This window comes from Cheilinus undulatus, linkage group 1, assembly GCF_018320785.1.
Source record: "Cheilinus undulatus linkage group 1, ASM1832078v1, whole genome shotgun sequence".
NCBI classification, from domain to species: domain Eukaryota; kingdom Metazoa; phylum Chordata; class Actinopteri; order Labriformes; family Labridae; genus Cheilinus; species Cheilinus undulatus.
In genome coordinates, this window is record NC_054865.1 from 3,307,942 (window position 1) to 3,322,668 (window position 14,727).

Sequence of the window (14,727 nt, forward strand, 5' to 3'; positions counted from 1 at the left end):
TCACTACTTTTCATGTATGACAGCGCCGGTCTGTTAGGCGATTTTACGATCACATTCAGAGAAAAACTGTCACGCAGGCACCATTCTTTGCTGCTGCAGTGTGTCCTCTGGTTCTTCTTCGCTGTTCTAAAACAAAGAATCAGTTCCATATCGTATGAGCATAGCAGTAATTTCAGTGCTATCAGTATCTGTTACCATCACTGTTTCCTAAGGGGTTTGACGAGACTCTTATCTCACGAGATGAGACCAGATTTGGGCCCACTAGACATGAGACGAGACAAGATTTTAAACTTTTTTTTTTTTTTTTCTCAATTTTGGAAAAAAATACATGGGTGGATAATATGTCCTTTATAAGGCTGTAAGTCATAATTACAAAGCTTTCAGACATGGTCACTCTATATCACCTGTGCCCAGAACTGGCCCTGCTTTCCCCACAACTTTGATGAATGCCAGATTTTGAAACGTGCACTCAAAACTTGAGGCCGGCAACCACAACATCTCAATTTGCGGGACGCGTCAAAAGTAATGTAAATGCGGATGTTAAGGACTTGATAACTGGCTGGATGTTTTCTAAAATACTATCTCTGTGGGGTGTCTATCAGGACACGGTAGGGGATAGGCATAGGTTTCCTTTTCCACTTTACTGAAGGCATCACAGGTCTGTATGTACTCTATATCTTTGTTTGTGGCCTATAAGGCAGAAATAGAAATCAAATTTAGAACATTAATAATAATAGGACACTTACATAATTTACAGCTTCTGTGATTACCAAATATATAAACAAACTGGCCAAAAGGAAATGTATACATCAATTCAAATAAACAAAGACACAACAGGTACATAAGCTTCTCATGAGACCACAAATGAGGTAATTATGCCACCTGTTGGTGAAAACGCGTTATATGCTTAACACTTCTACCAGCCACCACTTACAAATGAGTCTACTGAAGAAATTAAGTGTTAAGCATACATACATGGTAAGCAGATATAACTTACTGCTAAGAAATAATCTACCTGGTGTACTCATAAGGAGCACACCGCTAACTGGAAAGCATGCATGCCACAGCCATAAAACATGTGCGTCATAATGAAGCATTATCGGTAATGAAGCAATATGAATCAACCCACATCCAAAAAAACATGGACACATATATAAACCTACAGGGTCAATACTTACTTTCTGGTCAATAACACACAAAAGGGAAGCCTTATGGTGTGCAGAAGTCTGACGGAAAAATGATAGAACAGCCATATTACTGAATCACTGAGGAACGTTGACTGAGCGGGTCTCATGCAGTCATAAACTTACTAGTAGTATGAGGGATCACTTTTAAACCAATCAGAGCACTAAACACATAATATGAACTAAACTGAAATCTGAAATAGTTTTGTACAGCGGGACTACCCCACACAAAGCGGGACATCTGGTCACTCTAGGGTAGATGTTCCTCCGGATAGAGATGCAGGTGTTTGATTCAGCCATTATCTCCAGCTGTGGAGGGGATGGGGTCACTTCTCTGTTTCCTCTGTGGTGCTAAGGCGTTTGCCTCACTCAGCTGTGAGAGCTCGGCTCAGCTGAGGCAAAAAATACTAAATGAAAATAAATTATGGACAAGTAAAAGTAGCTACAGGTGTGGGCACAATGTAACGAAGTAGAAGAAATCTTTTCATCACAGATGTAACTGTGTAGGGGCAAAAGATATTCTGCTCAATAACTACCCTTAGAAGTAGGATTTTTTTAAAAAACCAGCAAACTAAAAGTACATGTAAGGGAATGGATGTAATGCGTTACTACCCATCTCTGCAGAAGATGTACTACTTTTGCTACATAATCCACATTACTCTCTCAAATAACTTATCCAAACCATTAACTTACACTCCAACTTCTCAAACTACACAATTAACTGGATTAAATCCACCATCCAAATGATAAATGCAAAAAACACATCCCTAACTACATCACATATCCCCCAATCACCACCCACTACTGGCAATATCACAAACTTGGGCATTAAATTTTCCACCAAAGAAGGAGTTGTTTCAACTGAATTTAACCCAGTTGTAAAAACAAACAAACAATATAAGACAACTTAAACTAAAGGATGATGATCCAATCTCATTTGGAGGACACATACAGTCATGGACGAAAATATTGGAACCCCCGGAATTTTTCCAGAAAATACATCTTTTCTCCTAGAAATTGTTGCAATCAACAAATGTTTTTGGTATACATGTGTTTATTGCCTTTACGTGCATTGGAACAACACAAAAAATCAGAAGAAAAAAGACAAAATTGACATAATTTTACACAAAACTCAAAAAATGGGCCGTACAAAATTCTTGGCACCCTCAACTTAAGATTTGGTTGCACAACCTCTGAAAAAATAACTGAAACCAATCTCTTCCCATAACCATCAACAAGCTTCTTACACCTCTCAACTGGAATTTTGGACCACTCTTCTTTTGCAAACTGCTCCAGGTCTCTCAGATTTGAAGGGTGCTTCTTGCAACAGCAGTTTTGAGCTCTCTCCATAGATGTTCAATGGGGTTTAGATCCGGTCACATTGCTGGCCACTTCAGAACTCTGCAGCTCTTTGTCTCCAACCATTTCTTGGTGTTTTTTGAGGTACGTTTACAGTCATTGTCCTGCTGGAGCACCCATGACCTCTGACCCAGACCCAGCTTTCTAACACTAGGCCCTACATTGCGGCCCAAAATTTTTTGATAGTCTCAGATTTCATGATTCCCTGCACACAGTCAAGGCACCCAGTGCCAGAGGCAGCAAAATAATCCCAAAACATCCTTGAACCTCCACCATGTTTGACTGTAGGTACTGTGTTCTTTTCTTTGTAGGCCTCATTCTGTTTTCTGTAAACAGTAGAATGACTTGCTTTTCCAAAAAGCTTTACCTTAATCTAATCTGTTCTCAAAATGTTCTCCCAGAAGAATCGAGGCTTACTCAGGTACATTTTTGCAAACTCCAGTCTGGCTTTTTTATGTCTCTTTGTCAGCAGTGGGGTTTTCCTCGGTCTCCTGCCATAGCGCTTCATCTCATCCAGATGACGAAGTATGGTCCAAGCTGACACTTTTGCACCTGATTCTGCAGGACAGCCTGAATTTGTGTGGAAGTTGACTGAGGATGTTTATCCACCATTCCAACTATCCTGCGTTGCATTCTTTTGTCAATTTTTCTCTTCCATCTTCCATCCACGTCCAGGGTTATAAACTTCTTGATTATATCACGCCGATGGACAAAGGGATTTAAAGATCTCTGGAGATGGTCTTGAAACCTTGAGATTGTTCGTATTTTTCCACAGTTTTGCTTCTTAAGTCCTCAGACAATTCTGGGCTCCTCTTTCTCTTCTCCATGCTTGGTGTGACACACACAGGCACACAACACAAAGGTTAAGTCAACTTTTAGACATTCTAACTGGCTTCAGGTGTGATTTCTAGATTGCCAGCACCTGTTACTGCCACGGGTGAGTTTAAATGAGCATCACATGCTTAAAATAAAATGATTTACCCACAGTTTTAAAAGGGTGCCAATAATTTTGTCCAGCCCATTTTTTGAGTTTTGTGTAAAATTATGTCAATTTTGTCTTTTTTCTTCGGATTTTTTGTGTTGTTCCAATGCACATAAAGGCAAAAAACACACATATATCAAAAACATTTGTTGATTGCAACAATTTCTGGGAGAAATGGTGTATTTTCTGGAAGAATTCCGGGGGTGCCAATATTTTCGTCCATGACTGTAGCTACAGTAAAAATGAGGATACCACCAAAACTCAATTACTTAATCACATTGATCTCCATCCAACCCACAGCAAAATGGTTTAACACACTGGACACAGCAATAACATCATTCTACTGGAACAAACAAAACCCCAAATAAAACTAACCACATAACAGTCAAAATTTCAAGGAGACCCAGAAGCACCCAAATTTCTACCATAACTGCTTCAGCAATCAGTTAAAATACCTCATCAATCGGATCCACTCAGCTCTACCTGTGGCTTGTCATCAAACAAACCAGCTGCCAGTTACACAATCACACAATCAAACAATCAAACCCCGACTTCACCACAAGCACACCACCCCTAACATGCACGCCACCCCTAACAGGCACGCCACCCCTAACAGGCACGCCACCCCTAACAAGCATCTTCAACTGTAACACCCTAAAACTAGACACACTACAAAACCCGAAACCCCCTCCCCCTTAAATGGCACACACTAGCCCTCCTACTGTATATGTATGTGTGTATAAATATGTATGTGTTCTATTTTATTAATTCTATAATTCTATTTTATTTCAAAGAATGGGTAGATCAAGAGAATGATTTCAGTTTCCTCCTCTCCTTTAATCAATTCCAGGAGCAGCCACTGGGTGGCTGGGTGGTTCGTAGGATGTACCGAAAGTCTGAGGACATCTCCTTCCACATCCCTTCCTCTTGCATTTTAGCTTGTGGGGAAACGCTCACAGTGAGTGACTATTGTTATTTAAACTCAACTGTGTCTTTTTTTTCATCAATGTAAAGACAGCCCTTAATGGGGAATTAGAGCACATGTGAATAAGTGAATAAATAAGTCATTTGTATCTAACCTTTGTGTGTGCTTCCCTGTCAGATCTGGGCAGAAGGTGCAGGTGCAGAGGCTGATTCTGGAGATCTGATTTTGCAGGGTCATAGGAGCTGGGGCCCCATCACTGATGTAAGGGTCATCCTCCTGAACTCTGACCATGAAGTAAGTAAAAAAACAAAAAAAAACTGGACCTACAACCCCTGTAGTCTCTGTCTGATCAACTGTGAAAGTCTGGCAATGTGACAACATTAGTTTCCCGATTGTCTTCTACAAATCTAAGTCATCCAGGAATCAAAGCCATACTTTTGGCACATTGTTATTTTGAAAACTTTAATAGGCTTTTCTAGACTTAATGTTTTATTGATATATTATGGGTTGTGCAATATGTGAAAAAAAACCTTAATGCCTTTGTTCTGACAGATTTACCTTTCCCAGTATGTTTAATTGGTCTTAAGGTGATTTTTGGAGTCAGCAACCTTCTCTTCACAGTAGCAGCCAGCTTTGATCAGGAGGACAGAAATAGTTGGGGACAAACTGTTAAGTGTCACCATGACATTTACATTGTAATTTTAAAATGATTTACCTCTCAGTAGCAGTTGTGTTACCTTTGCAGGAAGTAGCTGAGCGCAGGATGTGTCTGCAGGGCAGAAGTGAAGAGGAAACGGAGCTAGAGTTTGATGAAGAGTTTGTTGCAGGTAGTGACATCCAGCATTATCACAGACAGGTAACTACACTAACTCATTGAACATCTCATACTGCACAGAAAGTAGCCAAGCACTTTTGCTATTTGAGTGAGAACAAGTTTGAAAGTGCTGGCAGTAGATTAGAAAAAAATAACTCATGCTTGGTAGACTGATTTACCTGTGAAGGGATGCAAGTTGAGGGCAACATACCTCAATGGGTTTCTCTCATTCACAACCTCAGGGTTATATGTGGAGCGTATGCAATCACAGATGCTACAGTCTTTGTAATTCTGTCACTTTATTTTCTCCTCACAAAGAAGCCAAAGAGAAAGAAGAAGTGCTGCTCTGTCTCTTGAGCACAGAGCAGTGTAAATGAGGTGAGGTGGCTCATCTGCTTGTTCCTGATGTGCTCTGGTGCATGGCTTGTTAAATGCATGTTGTAATTTCCTCAGCATTAGCGCTTTGTCAGCAACATGCCGAACCTGTAAGGTGAAGACCAGAGGAATGAATCATAATAGGATACCAAGGTTGGCTAAACAGGCATGTTTAGCTTGAAATGGTTTAAAGTATAATGAGGCTTGCTGTCTTTAACCTACAGATCACCTGTTGAATTGGTGTATGTGTAAGCAACATACATATGTCTGCGTCAGACATTTTTGTATGCACTACAACATGGCTTGATAGTAGAAGTTGGGATAAACTGGCCTTCCTGCAGTCATGTGTAGTCACCTGCTGAGTATGGTTGGTGCATTGTTTGAAGCATCAATAAGGAAAAGGACCCTTCAAGAATGAGAAATCATCCCATATTCATTGTCACTTTCAAATACTTACAGAATGGTAAACATTACCCTGTCAAATTTATAATTATGAATTTCTTAAAATAATACTTTCTTAGTTTAAACATCATAATCCTGTTTTTTCAGCCAGTCAGATTTAAAATTGAAGCAGTTGTCCTGTCAGATAAGTGCATGAAGTTTAGAGATAAGTTTGTTTTAAAAATATATTTTTCCATAGCGTTCTTCTCTTTGCTCATCATCAGCAGCAGCAGTGTAGACTCTGGCTTTGATAGGGGCCAGGCAATTAATTAAAAAACCTTTGTTCTCTCCATTGCCTTCCCAAACATGTATGTGAGCTTATCTTTGCAAATACTATAGGTACAGAGTCCCAAACATCCTTCATGGTAGTTACAGCAGCCCTTTACAGTTTAAAACCTAAATGACGTGTATCAATACAACTGGGCATTATTTGTTTTATTTGACCAAATGAGCGTTAGAAGGAAGTCCTCCATACTTTTATAAATAACTGTCTAACTGGTTAAACTCCTCCCATTATTTCTTGGTTGTAACCAAACTTTGCATAAATTTCTAACTGTCCCTCACAATTTCGCACAATTCTGAGGGATAAAAATTATACTTAAAGTGCATCAGAATGTCCCATCATTCCACTACAAAGAAGCCTAGGTATGTTGAACCAGCTCACACTCCTCTGGTTACGCCCAGGCAGGCTTTTGGACAAATTACCCGCTAAAAGCTTGATATTAATGATAGAAGATATCATTGACTGGCACAGTTAATTCTTTTACTTAACAAACTCGGTTAGTCCTTACAGTAAAAGTTTCAGTGACGAGCAACATAATGGATTAAATACCTTATTTGATAAGATAACATACTGTAGATACTCAGCAGAATTATCCAGTTCAGTGTGAATATACAGCATCACATGATAAATGATAAATTACTTTTACTGCCTATGAGATACAAAATGGAAAAAGCAGTTTTCAATAAATGTATGAAAGCAGCCTTGATATTAGAAAACTGTAAAAGCCAAGAATACATGTTCCATTCCAGGCCCGGGCCCTGTATTTGTAAAAGTTACTGACTCATTTAAAAAAAAAAAAAAAAAAAACAGCGTGTATCCGTGCATCACACTCATTTATTTCACTCCTGATTTTCTAGAGATGGTGGCAGAGTTAACTGCTCACCAGGTTCACCTCTGGCCCTGTATTCATGTCACAGGTGTGATTGTGACCTGCTTTCACATGGCATTGTGTGTAAATCTTCACTGGCCTAATTCAATAGCTGAATCTTTAGCCAGTTAGTTTTTTCCACCGTTTTTCAATTTGTTACTCTAGTAAGGAATTTTTCTGCTTAGACAGCTGTTGCTTTATTGCACTTATTTTAATTAGCATAACCAGGAAATCGACTGAAACTGAACAAGGGGTTTTATAACTCCTTTTCAACTTGTATTCAAGCCTCCGTGCAGGTCGAGATCTAATATAAACAAAGTCACGTGAGTGATGTGGGCTGACCACACCTGCTATAAATAGCATGTGACAGCCTAATTCCAGCCTCTTTGATCTTCTCGCTGTTAGCCTGGCGCTTATTGCTGGTTAATTGCCATAAGGTCCGTATTGCGGTTCTTAATTCTGCAGGCCCAGCAAAGGTAAACGCGCTTTGTGTTTTTTGGTGTTTGACAGTCTGCCTGTGACTTCTGGTCGGAGTGCAAATTATTGCCCTCCAAGGCGGGGGCTGTCAAGCCACCCTTCCTTTCCTGCCAGGAGGATTTAGCTTGCTAGCTAGATGTACTGTTGTAAACAGTTAGCTGTAGTGGCTAATTCCTCCGACGCTAGACGCAAGTGCGGTCAATACGTCTCTCGTCTGGTGTCCTAGCGTTTTTTGCTAGATATTATTGTTAAGTGGCTGGAGGTTTTGATTGCATTCGGTGGCTCATAGTCACAGCTCACGATTGGATTACCTGGCTGCATACAGTCTTCGGTGGACAGGTTAGCAGCAGACTACATTATATTTTGTTAGCCTACATAGCTATTTGTGTCTGACAGAGCGGTAATTTAAGGTAAGTGCTGGAAGTTCTGGTCGTGTTTTGTGGCTAACAGTCACATTTCTCGCTCAGATTACCTGGCTGTATACACTTTCTTTAGCTGGACAGATTAGCTGCAGGCTACGTTGGCCTTCCTAGCTATATATATATATTTTTTCTCTGACTGAGTGATAATTTCTGAAGTAACTGCTAGAGGTTCTAATCGTATTCAGTTGCAGATAGTCACAGCTCCCGCTCAGATTTCCTAGCGTCACCCTATAGCTTGTATGATGGCCTGTGCTTCTTGTGAAACTTAACTGCATGTTGAGGATGGCCATGATTTGTGCCCCAAGTGTCTGGGTGTGGGTCACCTGAGGGAGGCCCTCTCAGACCCTTGTATCAACAGCAGCATTTTGCCTCTGGCAGTGAGAGAGGAAAGGCTGCAGCAGGTGGAGAGTCTCCTGTTTGAGGATGACTTCCCATCCTCTGGGCACACACACAAGAGCACCGGCTCCTGCAGGAGGCGGCGGGGTAAGCACAGAGGGGCACAGGAAGATGGTAGCCCCGTATGTAAGAAGGTGAAGGGGAAGGCTCCTTCTCGCCAGGAAATGGAGGCACTAAGAGCTGAAATTGAGCAGCTCAGAGCGCTGGTACAGGCTCCGCCTTCCCCACCAGCTCCTAGGCTGATGGCCTGGGATTCAGGTGATGATAATGAGGATGCTATGTCAACAAGGGCATCAAACTCTCAGTTTCAGGGCCGACAGGAAACTATGTTCAGCCCCAGGGAAGACCCCTTTTCTGATCGGTTCCAGGAGGGGGAACCGGTGAGTGTGGAGGCCAGGGATGGCTCAGAGACTTCCCAGAGGAGCTCCCTTAGTGCTGAGCCAGGGGAGGGAGCCTGCTCATTGCAAGCAACACTACATGCAGCCCTGGCCAGGATTGGGCTGGATGACACACCAGCGGCTCAGAGCCTGGTTAGCAACCCATTCTTTCGGCGGACACCCACGGCCCCACCCTTTGAGGTTCCACCCTCACCTGCATTCCTGGAGGAGTTGAGGCGCTGCTGGGCTGATCCTGGGGCAGCTGCCCACCATGGCAGGGACTCTCAGACCCTGGCCTCCATGTGCAATGCAGGGGAGCATGGCTTGGACCATATGCCCCCTGTGGACCAATGCATTGCCTCTCTGGTTCTTTCTCCAGATGAGGCCCTAAAAGATAAGGCTCGCTGTCCAAGGCCACAGTGTAGGGTCACAGACAGTCTTCTTACAAAAGCCTATGAGGCAGGGCCCCGGATGGCCCGTATGGGGAACTCACTCTTAGTGCTCCTTCTCGCCCAGTCCCAGATGCTGCAGCCAGAGCATGATGGCAGAGCGCTTGGGGATGTCAATGATGCAGCACTCCAAGCATTTGGTCTGATGACCAGGGAGCTTGGTCGTCTGATGTCGACTCTGGTTGTCACGCGACGTCAGGTTTGGCTGGCGCAGGCGCCAATGTCAGATGACTGTAGGCAGGCGCTGCGGAAGCTCCCAGTTGTGCCGGGCCAGTTGTTTGGGCCAGAGGCAGAAAAGGCGCTGAAGCACAGAAAGCAGCCCAGCCAGGCATCAGGGTCATCATGGTAGAGGGGCCATGGGCCCTCCAGGTCAGTGCTCTAAAAAGTGAGGTGCCCAGGACCCTAGATGCGCTCAAAACGTAAACCCACCACCACAGCGCTGGCAACAGGATAGCCAGCCGACTGGGGGTAGTTGGCATCAGCCCAGAGGGGACCACCCTCCCCATCGCAGGCCTCAGCAGCCGCAGGCACATAACCAGCGCCCCCCACAAGCCCCCAAATAATCCTCAGGGCACATGTTGAGGGCTCGGGGCCGGCGGTGGGCAGGTTCTCACAGCAGCACCTGGAATACTGGGCAGCCCATTCCCAAGACATATGGGGTTTAAATAGGGATGCACGATATTGGATTTTTGCCGATATCCGATATGCCGATATTTTGAAACAAATTTTGGCCGATACCGATACGATATTTAATTACATTTTTTCCACTGTTATAAACACCAATTCTATCATGGACTACAATTTTTTTTTTTAATATTGGTAGTCTATTTTTGTACAAACTGACAAAACATTTGATTTTTGTCAGAACTGAAGGATATATTGTTTTTTGTTTTTTTTCAAATACAGCCATACACTAATGACAAACTTAGAGTAATGTCTTTGGGTTACATGTGTATTACATGCTTACATGTATTTTTAATGCCACAGTGCAAAAAAGAAATAGCTTATACATTTAGACTGATTCTCCTTATTACTCAGCCAGTTTGCAGGATGGCTCCCTGAGATACTCCTGACAAAGGGCTTTAAAAAACAACAACAACACAGATTCTTAAATGCAAAAAAAAAAACTAGCTATAGTTCAGAGCTTCATTATAATTCTAAATTTCTGAGACTCAGGATGAACAGAAATAAAAATTCAACTAAAGTAGTTCTCCTGATTTTGCTTTAAACAGCACAAACTAACTAAGCAACCAAGTTTAATGGGCATTTCACTGTAAACAGCGCTGTAACAACACAGTTACACCCACATCTCCAATGCTCGACACACCTTTGTGCACCTTCAAGTGTGCGCAGGAGACGGCACACAGAAGTCCGTCATTGCTTTTGCCATGTTTCGCACATGTCATGTAGGACAACATGCACGTTCTTTTTATCTCTAAACATGTTATCAAAAGTGGCTGCAACTGCGGCTGCTGAGTGAACACTCCTGTGAGTGTAGGACAGACTTTTTAAGAGTAAAATCCTCATCTAACCACAGAGGCAGTGAGGCTAAACGCGATGATGTCTATATATCCGTGGTGAAGCTAATATGTTTAGCTTTAACGAGGAGCTTCTCTACGTGACTGGAAACGAAGTTTTGCAGTTCAGGTAAGGCTATAAGCGCCTGCTAGGTATAACGTAGCGGGGCTTTAAATGCATCACAAGCTGGTATATTCCACCACTCTCAAAGGCTGATTATCAAGAGCTATAAATTCAGTGATTTTTCTGTTCAGCTCCTTACCTTTGGGTGGTCACTGCTGTATTTTTTAGCTTTGTTGAATGACTTAAGTAAAGGCTGCTGCCGAGTTTTCCCTGGCACAAAGTTTTGCCATTCTTTATAGTCCTTGTAGTCATCAGGTTGGCGTTTTTTTAGATGCAAAATTAAACTGGTGGTGCTAAAGGCATGTTGTCGAGCTCCTCCACGCATCTGATGTACTCTGATGCAACAGCTACTTTGCTGTCTTGTTCCCACACCTCAGACTTCTCCCACACAGCTGACATGTTGTTTATTGTTGTTGTTTGCTCACGTCCAGCGTCATCGTGTGCGCTTAATTATGACGCCATATTATCAGCCGTACACATCTGCGTAAATTTTACTATTGGCCGATACCAATAATTAACTTTTTAAGCTTTTATCGGCCGATATGGATATACTAGCGATAATATCGTGCATCCCTAGTTTTAAAGACAATCTCCCAGGGTTACAGGTTGCAGTCCCGCCGCCGGCCCCTCCACCCTCAGGGGTCAGGGTGATTTCGGTCACAGATCCCATAAAGGCACAATATTTGTCACCGGAGATAGCCATCCTCCAGGACAAAAAGGCTATTACCTCAGTTCATCCACATACACAAGGCGATGGGTTTTACTCAACATATTTTCTGGTCCCCAAGAAAGATGGCTCTCTTCGGCCTATTCTGGACCTAAGGAGGCTGAACAAATATCTGAAGGTCCTTTCGTTCCGAATGCTTCGCACGGTTGATGTCCTTCAGGTCATTTCTCCAAGAGAATGGTTCACATCCATAGACTTAAAGGATGCCTACTTTCACATTCCCATTCACCCAGACCACACAAAGTTTCTCTGCTTTGCCTTTCAGGGCCAAGCATATCAATTTGCCGTTCTTCCATTTGGCCTGTCATTGCCCCCTCGCATCTTCACAAGATGCGCAAAGGCAGCCTTAACATCATTAAGCCTGACCGAAATAAAAATTTTCCTCTACCTCGACAACTGGCTCATCTGCGCTCCCTCATGTCGGGAAGCAAAGCAGGCAACATCAAGGGTTCTCGCTCGTGTCCAGGCCCTGGGTATGACAGTGAACTGGGAAAAGAGCTCACTAACTCCCACCCAACAGACCTCTTTCATCAGCTTGTCCCTGGACTCAGTGTCTATGATGGCATGCCCGACAGTGGAGTGTGTGGAAAGGATCCAGAGCCTGCTGAGGTTGTTCAGCCATGGGGCATGTCTGACTGCCCTGACATGGCTCAGGCTGCTGGGGATGCTGACGGCTGCATCAGCGATCACGTCTCTGGGGCTGCTGCATCCCCTGCAGACATGGTACAACAGCCTTCACCTGGACCCTTGACTGTGCAGGTGGGTCAAGGTCAAGGTCACCCACAGGTGTCTCACTCATCTCACCGGTGGTGGGAGAGCACTTTTCTTCATGGGGTTCCTCTTGGCTTGGTTCCAGCAAGGCGGGAGGTAGTGACAACAGATGCCTCGCCCCATGGTTGGGGGGCAATATGGCAGAAGAGGACAGTTCAGGGGGTTTGGGGTTCCAGTGGAAGGGACAGCACATCAATATACTGGAACTCCGCACTGTCTACTTGGCGAGACCACTGCTCCACTGGGGATAGACGCCCTTGCCAATGCTTCGCCGAGGGGTCTTCTGTATGCATTTCCTCCGATCCCCTTGATAATGCCAGTGCTTCACAGGGTGAGGTTGTCTGGCCACAGGGTCCTCCTGGTGGCTCCCAGATGGCCATCAAGGATATGGTTTTCCATCCTCCTCAGTCTGGTGGAGGGAGTTCCCTGGCAGCTCCCAGTGAGGACAGACCTCCTGTCCCAGCTGGATGAAAGGGTGTGGCATCCGTCTCCAGGCCTCCTTCAGCTATGGGTGTGGCCACTGAGGGGGAGCAGTCACTTTTGACTGACCTTGAACCCTCGATTCAGGAAACCCTGCATAATGCTAGGGCTCCTTCTACGAGGTTAGTATACAGGAATTGTTTGTCTGCATTTTCTTCATGGTGCAGGGACAGAGAGTTGGACCCAGTATCTTGTTCTGTGCAAGATGTCCTTGGCTACTTGCAGTATCTTTTTGAGGCTGGCCGTGCCGCTTTAACTCTGAAAGTGTATGTGGCAGCAATATCTTCAAATCATTGCCCTGTTGAATGCAGACTAGTGAGGGCACATCACTGGGTGTCACAGTTTCTCCGTGGTGCCCAGAGGCTGTGCCCTCCTAGAATTAAGAATGCAGCTACATGGGACTTGCCTCTGGTCCTGCAGGTCTTGGGCAGGGCACCCTTTGAGCCTATGGCAGGGGCAGCCTTGAAGAACTTGTCATTTAAGATTGCTTTTCTCTTGGCAATTACGACAGCCAAGTGTGTAAGTGAACTTCATGCTCTCTCAATTAGTCCCACATGCCTTCGGTGGAAGGCAGACTACTCTGGTGTGACACTGTGGCTGAACATCTCCTTTCTGCCAAAGGTTTTGTCCCCTAGTCATATTAATCAGGCCATAGAACTAGAGGCTTACTGTCCTCCTCCATTTAGGTCAGAGATGGAGGAGAAGGCCAACTTGCTGTGTCCCATCCGGGCACTGCGCTTATACATTGATGCTACACAAAGCTTTAGGCGCTCAGAGCAGCTGTTTGTCTGCTACAGTGGACAGAATAAGGGGCGTGCCTTGTCTAAGCAGAGGCTCTCGCACTGGGTTGTTGAGGCCATTAAGCAGGCATATGAGGGTGCAGGTAGGCCTGCTCCTTCAAATGTTATCTGCCATTCTACCAGGGGGATGGCTACATCTTGGGCAGCAATGAGGGGGGTGTCGCTTTCAGAGATCTGTGCAGCAGCATCCTGGAAGGCGCCTTGTACATTTTCGAGGTTCTATCGCCTTAATGTGGCGTCGGGGTCCACACTGGCGTCAGCTATACTGCCATTGGCATCTACATCTAGTCAATAGGTGGGTCTGGTTCCTTGTGACACTACTGGCATAAATCATCCACTTTGTTTACTGCCACTGGCAGTCAAGAAGGAATGAAACAGAACAGAAGTTACAAAGGTAACTATGGTTCTGTGAATTCCTGGATGACTGCCAGTCATTCCGGTCACTCGGAACTTTTCAATGCAAGAAGATTCTGAGAGGCCAGAAGTAGGCTGTCACGTGCTATTTCTGTCATATTTGGTGTTTCATAATATACCAAACATTTTTAATGGGACTAGGTCTAGACTCCATGCAGATCAGTCAAGTACCTGCACTCCTTTACTGTTAAGCCATGATGTTGTGACTCATGCAGAATGTGGCTTGGTATTCTCTTACTGAAATAAGGAGTGACATTCCTCAAAGCTGTCATCTGGATGGTAGCATTTGTTTCTCCAAAACCTGTATGTTCCCACCAATATCAATGATGGACGGTCCTTTTCCCCTGCCCAGGGGACTCAAAAGCCACTATTCCCAAAAAAACAATTTGAAATGTGTGGACCAATCAGACAACAGCAAAGTTTTCCAGTCCAAACTAATCCATCCCAGATGAGCTCATGCCTAGAGAAGTGGACCGGGCTTCTGTATGTTGCATATATTTAGCTTTGTCTTTGTCTTAACTCAATTTGTAGATGCAGCAGCG

The 14,727-nt window shown here is 44.1% G+C and overlaps 1 protein-coding gene across 2 annotated transcripts in view; it reads left to right on the plus strand.

Annotated features, from left to right (window-relative positions):
- lmnl3 (lamin L3) overlaps positions 1-14,727 on the plus strand; it is a 29,401-nt gene that overhangs the window by 13,356 nt on the left and 1,318 nt on the right. The window contains exons 8-11 of one of the 2 annotated variants that reach the window (XM_041791266.1): positions 4,376-4,483; positions 4,628-4,744; positions 5,196-5,306; positions 5,583-5,642. In XM_041791266.1, the coding sequence (XP_041647200.1) occupies positions 4,376-4,483; positions 4,628-4,744; positions 5,196-5,306; positions 5,583-5,621 (375 nt within the window). In that variant the 3' untranslated portion in view covers positions 5,622-5,642. The remainder of the gene's footprint in view (positions 1-4,375; positions 4,484-4,627; positions 4,745-5,195; positions 5,307-5,582; positions 5,643-14,727) is intronic. The other variant, XM_041791275.1, reaches the window with a different exon arrangement.